This window comes from Piliocolobus tephrosceles, chromosome 12, assembly GCF_002776525.5.
Source record: "Piliocolobus tephrosceles isolate RC106 chromosome 12, ASM277652v3, whole genome shotgun sequence".
NCBI classification, from domain to species: domain Eukaryota; kingdom Metazoa; phylum Chordata; class Mammalia; order Primates; family Cercopithecidae; genus Piliocolobus; species Piliocolobus tephrosceles.
The window spans coordinates 110,684,415-110,708,832 of record NC_045445.1 but is presented as its reverse complement, the minus strand read 5'-3'; the positions used below and the strand labels follow the sequence as shown (position 1 = coordinate 110,708,832).

Genomic DNA, 24,418 nt, shown 5'->3' with positions numbered 1-24,418 from the left:
TATAGGAGGAGTTTAGACATGTCAGGTTAAGGTTTGAAAAAAGGCCTCACTCTGTATTCTATACTTCAGGGTACCTTAAGTCTCTCATGGTACTCTCATGGTAATTCATTCATTATTTCATAAACGTTTAGTAAATATCTAATACATGTAGTGGTGATAGTAGTAGTAGTAGTTGTAGTATAGTCAGAGAGTATTCTAGGCTCTTGCATATCAGTAAATAAATGCAAGAAAAAGCCCTACCCTCACGGAGAGTATATTCCAGTGGAGTAATGGTATTACAATAAATAACGCTGCATGCAAATTAAGTATAGGACAATTGGGGTGGGATTTCAAAGAACCCTAACACTTCACCCTACGTTATGTCCATACCCTTTGTCATACAACTTTGAAGTTCAACAAAAACACCTTATATTTCCTCATGTGATTTGCCAATAGACTAAGGCAGAAAAGAGTGTGTGGTCCTGAGACTAGACTCTCAGAAGTCTTGCATGTCTCTGCTTTTGCTTTAGCCCCTCTGCCATTGCCATGCAAGCATGCTAGGGTTGGTCAGCTAAAAGACAAGAGACATATGGGCTACAGACCAGTCACTTCAGTCTCCCCAAGCAAGATCCAACCCACCTCCAGACACCTGAATGAGCCCAGCCAAGATCCCAGATGCATGAACAGTAAACTTACTGTCATATGCTATAAGATTTTGTGATTGCTTTTTATACAGCATTTTGGGGCAATGGACAGATGACACAACTGGGAAAAAGCAGAAGAGCTCCTTTTCTCGGAGACGCGTTTACATACAGTTCTGTTTTGAAGCCAGTTAGCAGATCCCTGTTGTTGCTGGTGCTACCTCTGGGATGGAGTGTTTGGAAGAATAATCGGAGTCAGAATTAATAGAGTTGCCTCTAGATTCATGACAAGGGTGAGGGAGGTGTGAAGGAATTAAGTGGAATAAGGCTTCATTTCTGCTGCTAAAGGCTTTATTTTATGTTTCCTTGTCTGAGGGGACAAAAATCACCTCTAATGCCTGTTATGGTTGAGGGAGGAGGAAGGACGTCTCAAGGAGAAACTCAACTTTCCTGTTGGTTCTTTGATGCCTTTCCTTCCTTTAACATATCAAGCTCCCTGCCTAAAAGTGGACTTTTATTATTATTATTAAAAATAAATCTGTTTTGGTGGCATCAAAGGGGGACGATGGCCATACTGTCCTTGAACTATGTGGATGTGTCAGTCCTGGCAGTCATGTTGGCAAACTAAGGTTCTTTCCCAGACTACATCAAGTAAGGGTGGAGGGGCAGGGTATTTAATTTCTTCTTCCCAATCATGGTGACATTTAACACTTCTGAGGAGAAAAAAAAATTGCGTCCAAACTGGCCTTTCAAGTAAGTGGATTAGTTACTCTCCCCACGAAGTATCAGAAACTGTTATATGAGCCACTTACTCCTTTGTGTCTTGCATAGTCCCTGTCAAAATACAAATACTTCTGGGAAACGTGACCTCTTTAGTCTTCAAGAGTCAACACTTTGGGAAAGGCAGAATTCCTTCAAACAGCTGAGCACAAGAAAGGCCACTGGCTTTTGTAATTGTTCATTTTCTGTTTTTTCCTACTGAATTGTAAGCTCCAAGAGGTCTAGGATCATGTCCCTCTTATTCATCCATCTATTTCCAGGTTTCAGGTTTCAGGACATATAGGAGAACCTCCATAATACCCTTGGGAAAAAAGCAGAAGAGAACAAACATGGGAAAGAAGGGAGGGAAGGGGGAGATAAAAAGCCTAATTAAATTATCACAGAGCGTTTATCCTAATATTAACTAGTTAATGACCTCAAGATATGTATTGAGCTTTTACTATGCACGCATGGCAGGAGGGGAGTGCCCCTTCCTTGCCTTAACCCTGTGTGGTTGAGTTTTTACTCCTGTATACTCGAAGAAAACAATACAAAAACCAAAACTGGGAAAAAAGTTCCCGTATGGGGTATTTCACCGTTTTAATGCATTAAACATGATGTGCTCAAATACCCCAGCCTTTGGGATTGAAACATTCATAATGAGAACTCCGCAGCGACCAAGATGAAATACAAACTTCAAAGAAGGCGTGCCAGTTTTGTCTTGGTACTCTTGGTACTTTTGTCTTGGTACTCTAGCCTAATTCAGTGGCTCCTCAAACTTTAATGTGCACGCGAATCACCTGGGGATCTTGCTGAATATTCAGATTTAGATTCAATAGGTCTGGAGCGAAGCCTGAGATGCTGCGTTTTTAACATGCTCCTGGGTGCTGTTGATGCTTCTAACCCAAGGACCACACTTTGAGTATACAAAGGACTGGAGACTGTCACCTCTACCGCCAGGTGAGTCTATGCTGAGTCCCAGAGTCCCAGATCAGCGTCCCGCACGTCCTCTGCCTTCCGCCAGGAGGGGAGGAGCCGGGGGCGGAGCAGGAGGAGTGGCGCGGGCCCCGCGTGGGTCCTGCCAGAGATCACCTCGGCCCCTTGGAGAGGCAGCCGAGCTGCGGCGGCGCAGGAGGGGGCGGGTTCGGCGAGGGCGCGGCCTCTGAGAGGGGAGCGCACGATACGCATCCCGGCGATCGCCCGGGCCACTCGGGAGCCTCGCGGCAGCCCGGCGCCCCACTTGGCCATCCGCTCCTTGCCCGCCTCCTCTTGTCACCTCCCGTCTCATCCTTCTCGCTCCTTCCCCGCCGCATACACCGCCATCCGAGTGCCTCAGAGAGCCGGAGGTGGTGTGCGGAGCTGCAGGGCACGACTTCAAGCGGTCCTCAGCTCCGCACCAGGGGGCACGGGTAACAGCATGGACACCAAGCGCTGCTTCGCCAATCGCTTCGATGACTACCAGGGCAGCCTGCTGGCGGGCCAGTGTGAGGAGGCGGTGGCGCCCTTGGTCACTGCCACCATCGAGCGCATCCTCCAGGAGCTTCCCCCACTCGGGGGCGACGCGGAGGCCCGAGGGGCGACGGCCGGGGCTAGCGGCTGCCAAGGGGGGCTTTATGGCGGCGTGGCCGGAGTGGCCTACATGCTCTACCACGTCTCGCAGAGCCCGCTCTTCTCCACGGCCCGGGAACGCTATCTGCGCTCGGCTAAGCGCCTCATCGACGCGTGCGCCCGCGCTGAGGAGTGGGGCGAGCCGGACGCCGACACCCGCGCTGCCTTCCTGCTCGGGGGCGCGGGCGTGTACGCCGTGGCCACGCTCGTGTACCACGCCCTGGGCCGGTCCGACTACGTGCAGCCGCTGGGCAAGTTCCGGGCTCTGTGTGCCGTCTGCGCGCCGGTCTCCTTCCTGGAATGCGGCTCCGACGAGCTGTTCGTGGGCCGCGCAGGCTACCTGTGTGCCGCGCTGGTGCTCAAGCAGAAACTCTCCCAGGAGGTAAGAAGTAGCCCCGGCCGCGGGAGGGCGCTCGCCGCTTGCCCGGCCTCCCTTCCCCGGACTCCTTGGCTCGGGCAGCACTGCCCCGGGTTGCTCTCTATCTCTTTGTTACTCTTCGTGTGGTGCTAGCATTTCGTCAGTCTCTTGAGGTCTGTCTCCTGCTTTTGTCCGTCTTCTTTCCTGTCTTTTTCAGTCTCTCATTTGTTGAGATTCGGCGTCTCTGCGCTTTGTCTGTGTTTTTACACTGAACGTGGCATCACTCCAGATGCCTGTTAGCTTTCTGGGGGATGACAGTGTGGCCCTTTCAAGTAAGATGAAAACCTCAGAAATGGAAGGGATTTCCTTTCCTTTGACTCTGCTGTCAAAAGCTGAGGCATCCTCGAATGTTAGAGTGCTAGAAAGTAATGGAACTTTTCGGGGCCGATGTGGAGGTAAGTTGCTTCTGGAGCCCTGGGTCTGTAACCAAGAATAACTGCTCAGCTGTGGGTCTGATGTATTTACTGTCTTGCTTACTATTCATCTCAACCCATGGCTCTTATTAAATGCATATCTGATAGGAGTGTCCCCTTTAAAAATACATAAAGGTAGACGGAAATGTACCCGGAAATGTACCCCATTGTGGTTGCATGTGCATTATTTCACTTAAACATATTTGCTTAGGATGGGCAAGACCACAGCTTTCTTGACAGGCAGCTTTTCTTGATGAATAACTGTACAGTGGCTCCTAAAAGTGAATTGGTTTTCACATACATATTTTTTCCTGGACTCACTTTGAAATCAGCATGTGGTTATTAGAAGAGAATATGCCAGTTCCTGTGGAGTAGGAAAAAGAACGAAACTCTGAAGGATCATAGTGACTAGAACTGAGAGAGAGGCACTTTCATTCATAATCCACTGGAGCCAAGTATTGTTCTAGGGAGGAAGTGACACATTTAACTTGGCTTTATTTAGGTGAGAAAGGCGTTTGAAGAAAAATTAAAGGTATATAGAGTGTTTTAAAAGAGTAATTAACTTAGATCACCTCTACAGAGGTGGACAGGTTTTTTTTTTAATAGCAGGTGAGGTTGATTCAAGTGAGAAAAAAGATGACTAAAGAAAGTGCACTGTGTTAGCTGGGCAGTAAAGGTCTATGTCACAAAGTTGTCTTGAAATAGTTTACTCTGCTTCTGAGTCACTGTTACTGCCAGCAGTTATTCAAATGCCCTTCCAGTTGTAGAAAACCTTTCAAAAGGCCAGATATATTTACATATCATTTGCATACATTTGCATCTGCTCCCCTCACCTTGTAGTCTGGCAGCAGGCGATTTTCAAAATTTTTTTTCCAATTGTTTTCCTTAATCTTGCCTCTTCCCCTTTCCATGCCTTGAGGCCTTTTCTCCAGAATGGAGTGGGAAGAGTGTGTAACCACCAGGTCACACAGGTGGAAGCAGACCAGAAGGACTCTGCCCAAAAACTGGTGGTTTGGGCCATTCTGCAACACTGAGCCACAAAGACTTTTATTAAGACCTCTCTTCTGCCCTCCTGCCAAACCAGATCTTCTTTTGTGCTAATCGAGTTAAGGTGCTTTGGACCCTGCTCCCAGGAGATGGAACAAGCTTCAAGGATAAGAAAAAAAAAAAAAAAAGCCCAGTTCTTAACCTGAGCAAACCAGTTAGTTCCAGTGCCAGCTGCAGCTGTGGCAATTCAAGACTTTCTGGCTTGAAAGGTGTAGGGCAGGGGCTAAGCACGCCAGACTGGAAGCCCTTTGAGGGGAAAGTACAAGTGTTACACACCATCCCCACCCCGCAAGTCCTAGCCAGCACAGGACTTTGCCCTCAGTAGGTGATCCATAAACCTTGATTAAATTGAACTGCGAATTTGTGTCATTTCTCTATAAATAATCTGTCAGTATGTCCTGGGTTTCTTCCCCTCCGATGTCATTTATATTCACATTCCTCTGGCAGTTCCCTCAGTTATCACTCTAATTTAGATCCTCCCCACATTACTTGGCACATCTTTGCCACCTAATAAAGAGTTGAATGAATGAATCACCATATATTGGGATTGGTGCAACATACTTTGAGCTGGAATCTCCCACTCAAGCCGTTCCATCTACCCCTAAGAAACATATATTTCAAAAGACACTTTTCATCATATTATTTCCCTGCTCAGCATACTGCAGTGGCTCCCTATTACTTTTTCTCCAGTGGCTTCTCATCTCACAGTTAAAGTTATGATTCTTAAAAATAGCTGAGAAGGCCCCACATGATCTAGCCTCCTACACACCTACTCTACTCCTTGCTCATTCTTCTTCAACCACACTGGCCGTCTTACTGTTTTAGTTACTTTCCTGTCTCAGGCTGTTTGTTCTTACGGTTCTTTCTACTTGGAACACTCCCTGTAAGTATTTACAGCTAGATCTCTGACCTTGTATAGGTGTGTGTGTGTATATATATACACACACACATATAAATTTTTTTTTTTTTTGAGACAGGGTCTCAGTCTGTCACCCAGGCTGGAGTGCAGTGGTGCAACCATGGCTCACTGTAGCCTCGACCTCCTGGGCTCAGGTGATCCTCCTACCTCAGCCTCCCAAGTAGGTGACACCACAGGCATGCACCACCACACCCGGCTAATTTTTTGTTTTTGTTTTTTGTAGAGACAGAGTTTCACCATGTTGCCTAGGTTGTTCTGGAACTCCTGGGCTCAAGTGATCTGCCCGCCTCATTCTCCTAAAGTGCTGGGATGACAGTCATGAGCCACTGTGCCTGGCCTTGTATAGGTCTTTGCTCACTGAGGCCTTTCCTGACTACCCTATTTAAAATTGCAACCCCACCCTCAACTTATCCCCCTTTCATGATTCATTTTACTTAAATTGTTTATTTATGTCTTCGCCAATTAGAATGTAAGCTCCATAAGGGTAGACATTTTTGGTTTCATTGATGTTCATTGCCAAGACTGCCTGGCACATTTTTAGATACCCAGCTTTGTGTGTGTTTGCAAATATCACTCAGTTTTAGTGGTGTCCCGTTTATCAATATTTTCCTTTATGATGGTAGTTTTGGTGTCATGTTTCAAGAAATCTTTTCCCACTGCCAAAGTTTCAGTAAATATTTGTTAAATGAATGAATGAATGAGTTATAGTTTCTTCCAATTATTTTTCTTGGCTTAAGCTCAACCAATAAAGCAGTGCTTATTAAACTTTAATGTGCTTAGGAATCACCTACAGATCTTACAGAGCTGCAAGTTCCTGGGTGATGCTGATATTGCGGGTCCGTAGAGCATGCTTTGAATAGCGAGCAATACTATGCTGCATAGATTTTTGCATTATAACTGCCACCTCTATTAAGGCATACTGTAAGACACCATTCTATGAAGCTTGATAGGTTTATTTAAAAGGTCTGTAGTTTAGAATGCTGATTACTATATCCTACCTTTCACTCTAAAGACCCTCAAGAGTAATTGCTCTCAGATTGTAGAGACAGTAATAGTTGTGTGATTCCTGGCAATTGATTGAATTGTAAAAATCTTCAAAATACGTCATGTAACTGATTCTGTTTCTCACTTTGTGTTGGCTACTAGGGAGTGTATGGCTAGAATTGTGGTCCCTATAAGCTAGCAGTACCTTAGTAGATCTGTATTTATGTGTAGATGTTTCTCCTGGGTTTATCTAATTTGTTTCTTCCTTAGTTTACCCTTTTCTAGGTTCTTTTCTTTTGCTTTGATTTTGTTGTTTGTATTTATGTTTACAAGGTTCAGATATAAGAAAAAGATGTATGTGTATGTGGCAAGATACATACACATGTATGTGTATTTTCACTTAACTTGGCCTTCCTGGAATAGCTCCAAGGATTTCTTAGGCAGATACCCTTGAGCAACGGGGCATTGAAGTCTCAAGAAATCATGCCAGAAAAACTTATGTTGGGTCCATTCAACTTTCCACTGATTGGTGGAAATGGAGCGGACAATGGCAGAGGGATTATGGGGAGACCTAGGATCTCAGTTAAAAGAATAACTCTGCCACTGAGTGATCTTGGAAAAATATTTTAACATCGTTGAGCCTTAATTTCCTCACCTGTAAATTGATTAATAAGAGCTTCTTCATTGACTCGTTCCAGTTTTCATTCATTCATTCAGTGAATGTCAAGTTTCTACATGTTGTGAGGCAACTTACTAGATGCTTGGGTTCAGTAGTGAACAAAAAATACAAGTCTGTTGGTGAAGAAAAAAACAACATCAGTCCTTTTAGTTAAGTGCTCTTAAGGATGTAATCAGGAACTAATTGAGGACAGGTGGGAAAGGGGAGGGCTGCTGTTTGGTAGGAAAGCTTCTCTGTGGAGGCAACGTCCTGGCTTATCACTAGAGCATGGGAACCAAGTGGCTGCGCTAAGAACAGGCATTCCAGGCAGAGGGCAAGAGGCCCTAAGGTAGGAAATGACTTGGACATTTCAAAGAAACAGAGGGAGGCTAGCATGGCTGGAGCAGAGAGAGAGCAGGGCATAGAGGAGTTTGAAACCATGGAAGGAGACATGAGCAGGGTAAAATCAGATCCTGGAGGCTCAAGTTAGTCAAAGTTAGGAGTCTGCATTTGTTTCGTGTTTAAAGGAGGAAATATCTTGATCTAACTTACCTTTTAGAAGGATGACCCCGGTTTTCTGTATTAAGAGTGGATTGACAATATTAAGAATGATAACAAGGGGGACTGGTTATGGGGGTCTAAACCCGTTTTATGCCAAGGACTCCTTGTAAGTCTGGTGAAACCTATAGGACCTCTTCTTAGAATAATATTTTTAAATGCATAAAATAAAAAGCACAGAATTACAAAGGAAGTCAAGTATATTGCAGCCCCGTTACCAAAACATTTTTAAAATATGTGAGCAGTAGCGTATGTGCTCCTTTATTAACATGTTAAATAAGATTTTACGGCAGGTCTAATGGTGATGATACTTTTGAAACAGTGATGAGAGTCAATGATATTTTGAGATACCTTCCACAGCTGCAGCGTGGCATGCATATATCTGTGATTTCTATAGGTGACAAAGTCACAAGTACAACTAGTGGTTTGTGGTTTACATTTGTAATGAAATGCTAAGTTGTTTAAGTAAGGCGGGAAACATGTAGATGTGATTTTATTTCCCCAGCCAAAGGAGACTGGTTTGGAAGTTGCTGTGATGACCAGTCCTAGATAAAGTACCTAGATAAAGTGTACCTAGCACAGTGCTTGGCACATAGTAGCTGCTAAATGGAATCAATGGTAGCCTTTTTCGCTACTACTAACAGAAAACCTAAGGTAATTCTGAATATCAGATAGAAAATGATACTCAATATGATGTACCTATCTTCCTGCTGTGATTTGAAAACAACAACAACAGCAAATTACTGCAAAGTTGTTAATTGGGTCTTTGGCTCATTTCTAAGGCAGGTGGTTGGCAGCTGTATAAGGGGCAGTGCTTTTAGCTGTAAATAACAAAATGTCCAATAAAAAGTCATCTAAATAATGAGAACATTTATTACCTCACTTAGCAAGGAGTGGAAAACTAGGCCACTCCAGGATTGTTTCAGCAACTCAGGAGAGTTATCCAAATCCAAGCTCTTTCCAGCTGTTTTCTCTGCTGTTCTCAGTGTTTGAGCTGTTTCACCTTTCAATGTTGTAAGATGGCTGCTGTCATTGCAAACATTGTGTTCCCCTAACTGAAGTAGTGAGGAAAGGTCTGAGGCTTTTTTTCCCCTGCATCTTTTTCTAAAGTCATGTAGAACATTCTATCCTAGAAGAATTTCCCTTCTGACTCATTGCGCAGCACTTGGTCATTAGCCAGTTCTAGTTTCAGGGAGGCTGGGAAGGACAGTGTTTTTATTTTTAACCTCGATCATTGACAGGTACCGACAGGAAAAAAGGGAGAAGGAAATGGTTGTTTGTTGGTTACCAAAGCATCTGCCCTTTGGCATCCCTTGGCAAGGTCTGTCTTGTGACCTCCTTTATCCATTCGCTTTTCCTCCCTTTGGTGTTTCTCTTGCCTTTTCCACGTCATCTCCATGTGTCATGACACCTGTAAGGTATCTTGTTTTTGCTGTCAGCTAGCTGCCAATTAAATAAAAGCTAAGATATTAACTGTTAATCAAGATTTAAACTAGTAAAGTTTGGGGAATATATTTTATGGCAGCAACTGCATTTTTCCTACCTTTTCTTAAAAAGTATTTCTCTCATCAAAGATATAAAACAAAATGAGTCTTTAAATTGTTTATTTAAAATTTGTTTTAGGCCTGGCACGGTGGCTCATGCCTCTAATCCCAGCACTTTGGGAGGCCGAGGTGGGCAGATCACGTGAGGTCAGGAGTTCGAGACCAGCCTGGACAACATAGTGAAACCCTGTCTCTACTAAAAATACAAAAATTAGCTGGGCATGTGGTAGGTGCCTGTAATCCTAGCTACTCAGGAGACTGAGGCAGGAGAATTGCTTGAACCTGGGAGGCGGAGGTTGCAGTGAGCCAAGATTGCACCACTATACTTCAGCCTGGGTGACAGAGTGAGACTCCATCTCCAAAAAAAAAAAAAAAAAATTTGTTTTAAAAGTTAATATTAAAAAAAATTTTGTAGAAGTCTATTCCATAAAATACCTGTATTTTATCCACTTACACAAATTATCATATTATACTTATATTATGCAGCTTGCTTTCTTGCTTAATGTACATTGGACATCTTTGCATATTGTATAGAGAGATGTAACATTCTTTATACTGGTTTAATAGTTATACTATAATTTATCCCTTATTGATGGACATTAGGTTGATTCCAGTTTTTTCTCCTTTTTTTGCTATCACAAATAGTGCCATAAATAATATACATGCATATACATATACAGTAGTCCCACCATATCTGCCAGGGATATGTTCCAAGACCGCCAGTGGATGCCTGGAACCATGGATAGTACCAAATGCTACATATACTGCTTTTCTGATCTGATACCCAAGACACCTAGAGACACCTACTAAGTGACCAAAGGGCAGGTGGTTTACAGAGTGGATATGCTGGAAAAAAGGATGATTCATGTCCCAGGTGGGAAGGAGCAGGATGTCCCCAAATTTTATCACACTACTCAGAATGGCATGAAATTTAAAACTTATGAACTGTTTATTTCTGGAATTTTTCACGTAGTATTTTTGTACCCCGGATGTCTGCTGGTAACTGAAACCACAGAAAGCAAAACCTTGGATAAAAGAGGATTGCTGTAAAATGCATATATACATATATAATGTATACATGTAATATATGTGTGTGTATATGTATCTTTTCATATATGTATTTTTGCCAACTTTTGCAAGTATCTATGTAGGGTAAAGTTTTAAAACACAATTGCTGGGTCAAAGTTGACATATATTTTTTATTTGATAGAGGATTATCAAATTGCCCTCCAAAAATGTTCTACCAATTTCTATTCCCTCCACCAGCATTTGGGAGTACCTGTGTTCTCACTGGGTTTCATCAGAATTTTTAGTATATGCCAAACTGACAAGTAGAAAATTAGGATGGAGATTTCCAGGGTAGAAACTGAGTCCCCTTATTGTTTCTTTCAACTTTTACCAAACAAAATGCGTGTGTGGAATTTCATTCAGTCTTTGGATTTGAGTGGTTCCCATTTTTAGGCAGGTGTGTGTTGCATACTGCCTAAGTAAACCCTGAAGTTTGGCTTGAAATGACGGCAGGGTTGGGCAAGCTGGATTTTTGTAGGCTGGGTCCAATTCCTAATTGCCTGATTACAGATCCACCAGGAAGTGGGCACTTCTGTGGGCTACAGCTTAGACCCGTTGTTGTCCATGACCCAGAACCCAGTGAATGCTAAAATGTAGTGATGTAATCAGGACTAACGATGATTGATCACTTATTTCCACACACTGTTGTAAGTTTTTTTCATGTATTATGTCACTTTTCAAAATGTACCTAAGTGTAATTTTGTTTGTTAAAATTTTTTTATTTTAAATTCCCAATCATTGTATATATTTATGGGGTACAATGTGATGTTTTGATACATGTGTACATTGTGGAATGAGCAAATCAGGCTAATTAACACATCCATCACCTGACATACTTATTATCATTTCTTTGTGGTGAGAACATTTAAAATCCACTTTTAGCAACTTTGAAGTATAGAATACATTATTATTAACTATAGCAGAACATCATCGGAACTTATTCCTCCTGTGTAATTAAAACTTCGTACCCTTTTGCCAGCTTCTCCCCTTTCCCTCCCCATCTCCCCCTACCCACCTCCAGCTTCTGGCAATTACCATTCTACTCTCACCTTCTATGAGTTTGACTTTTTGAGATTCTACATAGATGTCACTTAATACTACCAACAACCTTATAACATAGGCACCATTATTATCTCCATCATCTCCAGTAGGGAAACTGAGGCACAGAGAGGTTGAGAAACTTGTTCCAGATCACACAGCTAGTCAGTGGCAGAGATGGGGTTCCATCTTCCCCAGACTGGTTGCCAAATCTGTGATTTCAATTGGTGATCCTCATATTTTAATGTGCATACAGACCCCAGGGATCTTGTTAAAAATCAGCTTTTAGCTCAGTGAGTCTGGAGTGTGGCTCATGATTCTGCATCTCTACTGAGCTTCAGGTGATGCCGCTCCTGCTGGTTTATGGAGCAAACTTGAGCACAACACTCTGAATTACATTTTCCCCCCAATTTTATGGGGTTGCCTGTCAACAAATGTAACTGCTCCTGCAAACTTCATGATTTTCATCATTTTCTCTTGTACTGAGGATGCCTTCTTCCATAGGTGCAAGAATACCAGCTCTCTGATTTGTGGGTTATACTGAAGAGTCACTTCCTGGTGCATTTCCTTGTAGGTTTAAGGGATATGTTGACATCTATTGAATGAATGAGCAAATGCAAGGATTTCTTTTTCCTAATAGATGTAATTTTTCGCTGTATACAGCAAGTTTTTAGAATTCCTTTAAAGGCCCAAACAAACCATATCCCAGCAGTTTTAAATTATTTCATGATAATTCAAGAGACACCTTATTACGACATTCCCAAACAGAAAACATGAGCCTGATAATCATGATACCAAGCCTATTTTAGAGTCATTCCATTGATTTTACCTGTTTGATGTAAAGTAGTGCTTCTCTTCCAACTCTAAATTAATTTAAACTTAAAATGATCAGACATCTTCCTTTTTATTTTCTAATCTCAATGATTTAACAGACCTACTCAAAATAATGTAGAAAGCTTTAGATACAATTTATTTATATCTTTTCGTCTGTTAATATACATTCCACTAAAACCCAAACTTATTATTTGTATTATAATTATTTAAAGAGAACATAGTTCATAATTTTTTGTTACAGAGTAAATGGAAAAATAAACACAGTAAAACTTGTTTTAAATGAACTTATTTATTTTGCCAATAACTAAACTCACAGTGCTCTATAAGGATATTGTTTTAATGGAATTTTATTAAATGTATTTGCCTTTGACTGTGAAAATGATAGATTGTATTAATTTCTTACTAACTTCTTCACTAATTACACTTTTGCTGGTTAATTTAGTAAATGATGTTTGTCATGTGATTGGCTGCAACACAATATACAATTGATTTCCTCCAAGTGACAGGGCGGTTCTGTAGTATCCCCACATGGTGATGGTCTCTAGGTAAACTGGTCCAACAGTTCATGATGTGTCCAAGTCTTTCTCTTCATGATTCAACTTTACAAGTTCATCTCTGACCACCAGTCAAGTACCATGTCTTGATTAGTTTGTCTCATAAAAAAACAAGTTGTTCTTATTATACACACACACGCACACAGATATATGTATATATGCATGTGTATATAAGATACACACACACGCACACATCACTAAATGCTTCCTAATTATTTTCTTTATGGTTTTACTTACTAGGGAAACCTACCAAGACAACAGGCCTATTATTCTTGGGGTGCTAGCCACTTGATCAAACTGAATTTTCAAGAAGTATTTGATCTTTCTTTTTGCAAGCTGAATAAAGGAGTGTTTTGTGTAAGATCAGATTTTCCTTTCTGAATAGCTTTAACCATTCAACGAACCAGAGAAATGAACGACTTTGGCCTGTTAAAGTGTGAGTATGGCTATCTGGGTCATAAAGAAGCTGTTTTTCAGATGAGAGACAAAGTCTTACAGACTTCATTGGTAAAAAACATCTAAATGAGAGGTGGCAAAACAAATATTTGTCATGGCATTATGTGCTGTTAGCTGTTTCCGTGCCCATCTGCTGGCCCCATTGCTTTGCGTGGAATGGGTTCCCTGTGCTCAGTGGTGTGTTGAAATCTGGTGTCTATGGCAACAAAAGCATCACCAATCTCAAAGCAAGCACTGTCAGGACCAGCTGAATCTCCACTCGCGCAACGACTTTAGGAAAGGAGACACATTCTAACAGACTTTACAGCTATCCAAGGCCAAAGAGATCCAATGTCCAACCAGAAAGGACATATTGTCCTCATGCATATATCATTAACATAATCTTGCTTTTTAAAATGTTTTTTTTTTTCTTGTGAGGCAAAGAGAATTGCACATGTATTACAAATTGCAATTGTTGAAATAAGCTGGACTCTCAATGAAGACATTAAAGCATGATAGTTAAGAACAGTTCTTTTCAGATTCAGGTAGCCTTGGGATTGTCAGATTCCATTGCAATATCTGATTGATTTTAAGCAAGTTATTTAGCATCTCTGAGGCTTACTTTCTTCACCAACAAAATGCAATTCAAGCAACACCTACCTCATAGGTGTGCTATGAAGGGCCACTGAGAATGTGTGGTAATGTGCTTGGCAGAGGATGCTCCCAGGCATAGACTAAGAATTCCCTATGTCAGCCATGATTTTGAGTATTGGTGGGCTTCAGCATAGGGTGATGAGACAGTGTAACTGCATTTTCACTGAGATGGAGTACTCCTCCAAATATCATTATGTGTGGCTTTTTTCTTTTCTTTTTTTTCCTTGAATCTATCTGACAACTATAAACCTTCCTTCAACCTACTACTTGGTGGAGACAGTGGCTGCCAGTGTTCTGGATGTTGATTCTGAGTATTGTTGGGCTTTATCATAGGGTGCTAAAACATTCTGCATTGATTAAATAGCATATGTATTCTTTTGGATGTTCAGTCAGTCTTTCTAATATTCCCTGTGGTGGCATTCAGAGCTGCTGTGTCCCGGATGGCAACAGCAAAGCTTTGAGATTTTCACACAGAGGTCATAAAGGGCTGGGGAGAAGCCCTCTGCTCTGCCATTCAGGAGATTAAGCTGAGCTGCTCAGGCAGATTATATATCAAAGTAAATTGAGTGGGTGGGCATCACCCCTAAACAAGGACTTGTGTGAATTACTCTGCACTTCCTCCAGGGAAAGGTCTCTTTTCTCTTTTAAAAACTCTAGGATCTTTTGCAGTGTTATAAGAATTGGCTTTCTTGTTTCTCTGATACGTGCTTCTTGGAGTAAATCACCTGATTGGCTTAAAGATACTGTAAATTGCCATACAGGTGATGTTGGAATATTTGCTTCTTTCTCTGTTCCCCACTCCAACCCCCATTCTGAGTGGTGGATTCAAAGAGCTATTTTTTGCTCTTAAGTTCTCTTCTTTGTTTCTAGAGATAATTTGCTTCCATAGCACTAATTCAAAATTTCAGAAGAATTTCAATAGTAGTGACACTGTCAAAGTGACAACTTCAAATGAGTTTTCCTCAGCAAATGTTCCAGGTCGTGTACATTTATTAGCTTGTTTCAGAAAAGGGTTAATACAATCAAGGATTCTTTCGAGTGTTTCTTTAGCTTCTGGGCTCAGAAAGTATTTTTTTCTTGCATTAATGGACTTCTCTATTAGTATTTGAAAGCTATGTGATATAAAGCTATGTGACTCACTGTCAGTTTTACAAACTTAAATCTGCACTTCACTCTTTCATTCCTAGCTCCTATTTATATTCATTTATCACATAATGCTCTTGATATTAACAAGTACACTTCTCTAATAATAAAGCTCTAATTATGACTTTTCCCTATCCCTAATCGGGGATGGGGTGCCATGTGTATTGATTAGCTCTGCTTATGATCTTCAATACCACACCAACTGGGTTCTAAGTCTTGGCTTTAATCTCCATGTGGGTCTATTTTTTTTTTTTCTGACACAAGAGTTTCTTACACTTGAACATGCATTAGAATCCCTCGAGGGCTTGTTAAAACACACATTGCTGGGCTGTACTCCCTAAGTTTCTGAAGATGGGCCTGAGAATTTTCACTTTTAACAAGTTCCCAGTGATACTGCTGCAGCTGCTGCTGGTCTGGGGAATACATTTCGAGGACAAATTTCCTGAGTAGCTAGGATTATAGGCACCTACGACCACCCTTAACCTTGGCCAAACATCTCTGAAATGTGGGAACTAGGTGAGGGCATATGGCAGCAGTACCATAAACTTATCACCACCAGAAAATAAATCAAAGGATAAGACTTACTATGTGACAGGCACTATGATAAGCATATTTTCTTCATTTTACAGGTGAGAAAATTGTGACTTAGAGAGGTTTAGTAACTTGCCTAATATCACACAGCTAGTAAAGTAGTAGAATCCACGTTTGTCTGACCATATAACTTCTTAATTTCTATAGATTTAAGTCAGGTAAACCCTCTGCATGTTTTTCTACTAAAGCACACACTTCCAAGAGGATCTTGGGCTTGCACCACAAGATGTTTGGAAGAATAGGCTGAACTCAACTCAACACTAGAAAGGTTCAGGAATTAGAGGTTCTAGGCATATCTGGTGTTAGTGGGGGTGTGGGTCAGGTATGAAAACAGAATTAGTTGCAGGTTTGATAAACAGTGGTTAGACTCCCAGATACTTTCCCAAATCTGAGCAACCAGATGATGGTCTTAGGCCAGGTTTCCCAAAGGTGACCCTGAGATGTGGATTCATATGGAATTGTTTATTAAGGAAGTGTTCCAAGGAGAAAGCAGTATGAGAATGGGGAAAGCAGGAAGCAGTGAATGGAAGGAAATGAAGCAAGAGTGTGATCTTAGGCTAAATTCCAGCCTCTGTCTCATCTTGTAGGGAAGCTCTGGAGTGTATGTTACACTCCAGGCTAGAGGTACACTCTTGTACCAGTAATGGGCTCCAGCTGGTGGTGGGGGGTATGTAAATTTTCAGGTACTACCGACTCTCTTGGCATGCTGCTGAAGTTGCCCTTGTAGCCCAAAAGTAGGGCTCTGAAGAAGCCTGCAGGTGAGAGTTGTTAGAAGCAAAGTATATGGACATAGGGGGATGGCTTCAAAGAACTGATAAAGAAGCATCTGAGAAGGTTTGGTAGGGAAACCTGCAGTTCCTCCACCTGAGCCCTCCACACCTTAGTAGAAGCCTTGAGATTCACTTTTCTGACAGATTGAATTAGAGAAACTCAGCTTTGAGGCCCAAGGCACAGTCAAGGGCAGTGTGGTACTTCACTGAAAGCAGAATGACATGAAAGTTTACATGCTGAATTGTGGGCACCTCCCTCCCGCACACACATTTAATTTACCTCTTCCTCAAATCCACATTCAGAACATTGGCAGCCACTGCCTCCAACAAGCAGTAGGTTGAAGGACGATATATGGTTGTCAGATACGTTCACGAAGAAAGAACCACAGATACAGACATTTGGAGGATTACTCCATCCCAGTGTAAATGCAGGTACACTGTCTCATCGCACTATGCTAAAGCCAGCCAACTGGCTAGCCCTTTCCCCTACCCAGAGTTGCCAGTGAGCTTCTTAGGATGAAACTGTGAAATAGGAACTGTCATTCAAAAGACATTTGAGGAACGTGTCTGATTTAAAAGGCAGCGATGGTAAGAAAACATACAAATAGGAAAGCCAATCTTGGAGGAAACAGATGATACTGCATAAAAAAATTTCCTAGTTGCCCAAATCTATAATTAATATTGTCAGAGAGGAAAGTAAACACGACTGAAATGAAAGTAGGATATTATTGAAAGGAATATTGAGAGAACAGAAAAGAATGCTTAGAAATAAAAAAAGATAGCAGAAATAAAAATAATTCAATGCAAAAATTAGAATATTAAGTTGAATAAATGTCCCTGAAAGTTCAACCAAAAGACAATGAGATTGATAATAAGAAAAAAGATTAGAGAAGTCCATCCTCTGTCTAATAGTTGGTCTCAATTAAAAGAGAACAAAGTGAAAGAGGAAAATTATGAGGAAAAGCAAGAATATTTTTATAAGTGAAATACATGAGTTGCCAGATTTAAGAGACCCACCAGCATATTGGATGGAAAAACAATAAAGAAGAGACTCTAAAAATTTCCAAAAAGGAGAAAACTTGGTTCCAAACAAGGATTAGCATTGGAACTGTCATAGCAACTTAGAAATTTAAAAAACCATGAAGGCCTCCAAAATTCATAGACAAAATTCTTTTTTTTCTTTTTCTTTTTTTTTTGAGATGGAGTCTCGCTCTGTCGCCCAGGCTGGAGTGCAGTGGCCGGATCTCAGCTCACTGCAAGCTCCGCCTCCCAGGTTTACGCCATTCTCCTGCCTCAGCCTCCCGAGTAGCTGGGACTACATGCGCCCGCCACCTCGCCCGGCTAGGTTTTTGTATTTTTTTTCTAGTAGAGACGGGGTTTCACCATGTTAGCCAGGATGGTCTCGATCTCCTGACCTCATGATCCACCCGTCTCGGCCTCCCAAAGTGCCGGGATTACAGGCTTGAGCCACCGCGCCCGGCCCATAGAGAAAATTCTAAACTAGAATTCTGTAGCAGCCAAAATTATCAATCAAGTATGGAAGTAGAAAACGTATCTTTAGCTATGCAAGGTCTCCAAAAAGATACCCTTTTTGTAGTTTGTCAAAAACTACAGAGGGAATGAACCGAAACATTGGAAAATATGGAATCACAAAACCTGAGGCCCCAATACCAGGGGGTCACAGGGAACTTCCAGGGTAGTAGTAAAAGGACAGTCCAGGATCGCGGCTGGGTATTAATACCAAGGGAAGAAAAAGGAGACAAAAGTAGTCCTAACTGACATGATATTGCTCAATGAATATTGATTTAGCCAAATAATGTGATACTATTATTTTGGGTAGGTAAGAAAGGAGAAGTATGTATGGAGAGATTATAAAAAAGCTAAAGTTTCATTTTCCATGTTAGCAGGTTAATATATAATGCCTAAATGAACACATAAAGAAATAGTTGTATAAGGATGTCATTTTAAAAATGTGGAGATAAATTGCTAGAAAAATATACAGATAAATGTGTTTTAATTTTTTGCCTCAAAGGAGTTGATATATGGGTGGGAATAGGTGGGGGAAGGAGCCTGCTATTATTTTGAAGAACTCTTGACTTTTAAAACAAAACAATGCACATGTATTTCTTTGAGAAATATAAACAGCAAGAAAATAGATGAGGGCTCCTTAACTGACTTTACCTGTGCTTTTGGGCCATTATTTATACACACTCTGTTTTGTTCTTCACATTTACCCTCTTCCAGCTCAATGATTAAACGGCGTTGTTGGAGAACATTTATGGAATGCCATCTAATAACAGAAATGATGTGGTCATTTATAGATAAATTTTGTCAACAAACATTTCCCCATCAAAAATATGGCTTGATATATCCGTTATATCCTTATAAGCCATACTAGATTAAGATTTAATGCTGATGTTTTATTAGTAGAATAAAGAGTTGAATACCTCTGTGTTGATTCAAATCTTCATGTGGTTTTATTTACACAGTTGTGCCTTCCCTAGTAAAGTATTGAGTTAAAAATGAGGACTGGACCTATATTAAGCTTCTACCCAGCGAGAAGGTATGGGGCTAGGGCCCAGTTAAAATAATTGAAAGTGAAAAGATAGATGATTAGAATACAGTAACTAGTTCAACCACTTTATCTAAAGCAGAGCAAGAATAACGTTTTTCGTGGCAGTGGCTCTAAGATGCTCCAAGTTTTAAAAATGCTTTCAAGTCATTGCAACCAAGATAAACTGATGATTACATAGAACATTAAGTTGCTAAGTGCTTTTTACATAAGCTGTCCTATTTAATTCTTGCGATATCTCCTCAAGTTGGATATTATTACCACATTCTTTTTCAGAATAGAAAATAGAAAACATTGCAGAGAGGTTAAATAGCTTTCCAAAGGTTATATGGTTGAGAAGTAGAATAATGATAACATTTATTGCCCAAGCAGGATACTTTTGACAGGCAGCAGCCAGTGGGGAGTCTAACAACAGACACAACCCAAGATTTACCTATGGGACTTATGGCCCCCAATTGATAAGAGATGGAGCCTCGTCCAGAACTCAAGTTCTTCTCCAAAGTTATGAACTTTCTGCTGCCTTGGGCTGGTAGTACCATTAGTGTTAAACGAAATTCCCCATTACCTAATTATACCAATGAATGTTGACTGAATGGCATTTTTGTTTGTTTGTTTGTTGAGAGAACTTTCATGGGAGTGGGCAAAGCTTCTAAACCAGTCTTGGGGATTCAGGACTGAATTAGTTGCTTACTGTCACCCTAGACTCACCAAAGTAGCTTGAAAACTTGTAGAGGGAAGGTGTCTTGGGGGCATTCAAGTATAGGTTAGAAATACTGAATAGAACATAATAAAAGGACTGATAGTGCAATGCTGGAGACAGGCATGGATGGTTAAGTATGTGGAGTGAAATTAGATGGCAAGTTGTGAAATAAACCACGAAGCAAAAAGTTCCTAACAAATTTGTTCCCTGAGTTTCTTCTGCTATTTTTCTCACAAGCCGTTTTTATAATTTTCTTGCTTCCTTTCCCCTGGCATTTCTGGCTTCCCTTTTGTGTGTATTGCTCACTGCACGTACAGTATCACTCTTGTTTTCATCTTACATGTTTCCTAGGGAGCCTTCAGCCGAGGCAACTCCAAGCTCTTAATTGCCAGTGCCTTTTTACTACTACAGAGCAGAATGACAGGCACCTTCCTGGCAAACAGAATATGCTCAATACATATTTGCAGAAGGAGGGAAGGAATACAGATGACATGTTTTTAATTTTATGAAACCAAATAATGCCCTTTGAGGCTCAAGTGTAAATATCTCGAGAAAGGACAACCTACATTTTAAAACTAGCTCTTTACATGCTGCTGCTTAAATGTGTTTTCACTTTTATGGGTCTGACAGCAGAGCCACTTAGGATTAAGTATTTGATGGACAAGATACTTGGTTGGTCATTAATATTTTCCTATTTTCACTCACAATCTGCCTTTTAACAGCCAAAAGATGGTAAAATTCTACCACTTGTACATTATAAAATGGGAAGTATGCCTAGCTTGTGACAGGTCCAAATGATCCACTTATGCATTTATGTGCTGACAAGTAGAACTCTCTGATTGTAAATATCTTTTAGGAAACTGTAATTTTGTCCTAGCACAATACCTGACATCTAAAAAGGCTTCTGTTTGGCTTTTTAAAAGTAATCCTCATTACTTTTATATTCACGCAGGTGATAAAATTTCATATATATTTCTGGACCCTTATCTCCTTATGTTTAAAGCTTGCATTCACTCTTGATAAATTGAACATTGGCTAGCTATGCACTTTACAGCTATTAGAATTTCTCTTTTTGTCTGTTTCTTTTGAAAGGCTTGCACTTTTCCTGTAAAGAAGAATGGAGACTAATATAGAAAATTGTCACTTTAATTTTATATTAATATGTTGTTCCCCAAATAGCTGTTAAATTCAATGTTCATGAATTATATATGTATGGAAACAAGTCAAAGCTTGTTTCCAGTAAGTTTACTTTTACCACAGCTAAGAAACGAATATCTAATCATATCCTTCTCCTATTGAATAAAGACACCTGAAGAGATGATTACATCAGAAGTTGGAAGGAAAAAATGGGTCCTCAGAATTTTTCTGAAGCATACTGTGACTTAATATAACATTTCTCCATCTTAGATAGCATGAGCTTTTAATTAGCAAGATGGCACCCTGTATGGAACAACTGTTTCTGAGTTGTGCTGTTGATAATTGAACAACAGGTAACTCCCTATCACTATCTCCAGCAGTCAGAAAAATCTCCAATTCTTCCCTTTGGTGCAAGTGACTTCTGAGAGGTTCTACTAAAATTGTTGTGTCAAATGGCTTTTAACATTTTCCTTTTGAGCTTAAGAGATTTTGTTTTTTATCAGGCAAGCTGTGTTCCTGTCCTGATGAACCAAATGTGAATCAAAGGCAGAACAATCTTACTGTGATTTCTGTTAGTGTGTAGTGTTTTTTAAAAGAGATTTCAGGCCAAAGGTATTACTTTCTCAGAATTCGAAGCTATGTTCTCTGGCAGTTATGATTCTGTAGTACTTTCAGTATGTTCACAGTGTCTTCTGATTTTTCATTGCCAGGAATCCCTTTATCTTTTGCTTTCTTAAGTTTCACTTGGTGTGTCTTGTGTATATTTCATTTAAAATATCCGACTTGGGCCGGGCGCGGTGGCTCAAGCCTGTAATCCCAGCACTTTGGGAGGCCCAGACGGGCGGATCACGAGGTCAGGAGATCGAGACCATCCTGGCTAACATGGTGAAACCCCGTCTCTACTAAAAAAATACAAAAAACTAGCCGGGCGAGGTGGCGGGTGCCTGTAGTCCCAGCTACTCGGGAGGCTGAGGCAGGAGAATGGCGTAAACCTGGGCGGTGGAGCTTGCAGTGAGCTGAGATCCGGCCACTGCACTCCAGCCTGGGCGACAGAGCGAGACTCTGTCTCAAAAAATAAAATAAAATAAAATAAAAAAATAAAAAATAAAATAAAATAAAATATCCTACTTGTTATATGTTGTGCTTCTTGTAGTTGTGGATTCACATCTTCAGTCACTTCTAGAAAATTCACAACTGTTGTCCCTTCAAATATTGCCTCTTCTCCATTTAACAGCTATATTGAGATATAACTTATATATCATACAATTCACCCATTTAAAGTATACAGTTCAATGGTTTTAATATGTTCATGGGGCTGTACAACCATTACCACAGTCAATTTTAGATTTTCCTTACCTCAAAAAGAAACCTTGAAGCCATTAACAGTCACTCCTCTATTCCTCTCAGCCCCATCCCACACTCCTGCTGACCTAGGTACCCCAATCTAGTTTTTTTCTCTATGGATTCGCCTATTCTAGGCACTTAATATAAATGGAATAATATAATATATGGTCTTTGGTGACTGGCTTCTTTCACTAAGCAAAATGTCTTTAAGGCCTATGCATGTTGTAGCATGTATCAGTACTCCATTCCTTTTTATTGCCAAATAATATTCCATTGTATGAATGCATCACATTTTACCCATTTGTCAGTTGATGAACATTGGAGTTATTTCCAGTTATTGACTATTATGAATAATGCTGCCATAATGCTATTTTGAAATAATCCTGATCATTTGTGTACAGGTTTTTATGTGGACTTAAGTTTTTATTTCTGTTGGGTATATAACTAGGAATGGAATTGCTGGATTATAATGTTAAATGTTAAACTGTACATTTAACATTTTCAAAAACTGTTAGTGTTTTCTACAGCAGTTGCACCATTTTACATCCCCACCAGCAATGCATGAAGGGTTTCAGTTTCTCCATACCCTCACCAACACTTAATTATTTGTTTAGAGACAAGGTCTGTCTCTGTCACCAAGGTTGGAGTGCAGTGGGGTGATCACAGCTCACTGCCAGTTTGAACTCCTGGGCTCAAGTGACCCTTCCACCTCAGTCTCCCTAGTAGCTGGAACTACAGGCACATGCCACCATTTTTTTTTTTTTTTTTTTTGTAGAGACAGGGTTCTCACTATATTGCCCAAGCTGGTCTCGAACTCCTGGGCTCAAGCCATCCTTCAGCCTCAGCCTTCCAAAGCACTGGGTGTGAGCCGCCAAGCCTGGCCAACAGCACTTATTATTTTCAGACATTTTAACTATAGTCATGTTCATTGGGTGTGAAGTGGTATCTGATAATCACTTTGATATGCAGTTTCCCGATGAGGAATGACATTGAGCATCTTTTCATGTGCTTATTGGCCGTTTGCACATCTTTGGAGAAATGTCTACTCAGATCCTTTGTTCATTTTTAATTGAGCTATTATTATTTTTATTTAGTTGTAAGAGTTCTTTATATATTCTGGATATGAGTTCCTTATCAGAAGTATGATTTGCAAATATTTTCTGCCAACCTACAAAAGTAGGTTGTCTTTTAACTGTGTTGATGGTTTCCTCTGAAGCACGAGTTCTTAATTTTTATAAAGCCCAGTTTATCAACTTTATCTTTGGTTGCTCATATTTTTTTGGTGTCATATCTAAGAAGACTTTGTCTAAATTGAATTCATGATCTTCTCCATTGTTTATATCAATGCTTTGCTACCTTGGCTGCCCGTTAGGATCACCTGGGGAGTTTAAAAAATTCCTAAGTCCAGGCTGTGCTCCAGACAAATTAAATCTGAATCTCCTGGGGCAGGTCCTGGAGATTCAAGTAATTCCAATGTGCAACCAAGGTAGAGCACTCTGCTCTATACTCCTCCGGGATTCCAAATGAACATACATTATAACTTTATATCACTTCATATTGCTTATCCTCTCTTTTACATGTTTCATTTACTTTATTTCTCTGCGTTGCATTCTAGATATCTTCTTTAGATTTATCTTTCAGTTTACCAGTTCTCTCTTGAGCAGTGGTGTTTCATCTGCTGTCAAGTACATTCATTGAATTTTATATTTATCAGTTTTAGTTATCTTTTCTGTAAGTTCCAGGTGATCCTTTTTCATGGTTTTATATTGCTTGCCAAGTTTTGTGATTTTTACCTGTTTTTGAAGCAGTAAATGGATTTTTTATTCTGTATCTTGTAATTTCAGTCTTGGAAGTCCTCAGTGGTCTAATTTTCTTGTTTGTTGTTTCTGCAGACTGTCACTCATGGTGGCTTGCTTCCTTGGGTCTTTCATCTTTCACCATGCAATTTAGGCAACACACATTTGATTGATTTAAATGTGTGTTGCCTAAATTGAGGATGTTTCCCCACAGAGATTTGTGTTTGCTGCTTCCGGGAGCCAGAGACACTGCT

The 24,418-nt window shown here is 40.6% G+C and overlaps 1 protein-coding gene across 1 annotated transcript in view; it reads left to right on the top strand.

Annotated features, from left to right (window-relative positions):
• The first annotated feature begins 2,501 nt into the window (after window positions 1-2,501).
• The window catches only part of LANCL3 (LanC like 3), a 147,075-nt gene continuing 125,158 nt past the window's right edge, over window positions 2,502-24,418 (top strand). Inside the window, exon 1 of the mRNA XM_023202663.2 lies at window positions 2,502-3,369. Within this exon, the coding sequence (XP_023058431.1) occupies window positions 2,797-3,369 (573 nt within the window). The 5' untranslated portion in view covers window positions 2,502-2,796. The remainder of the gene's footprint in view (window positions 3,370-24,418) is intronic.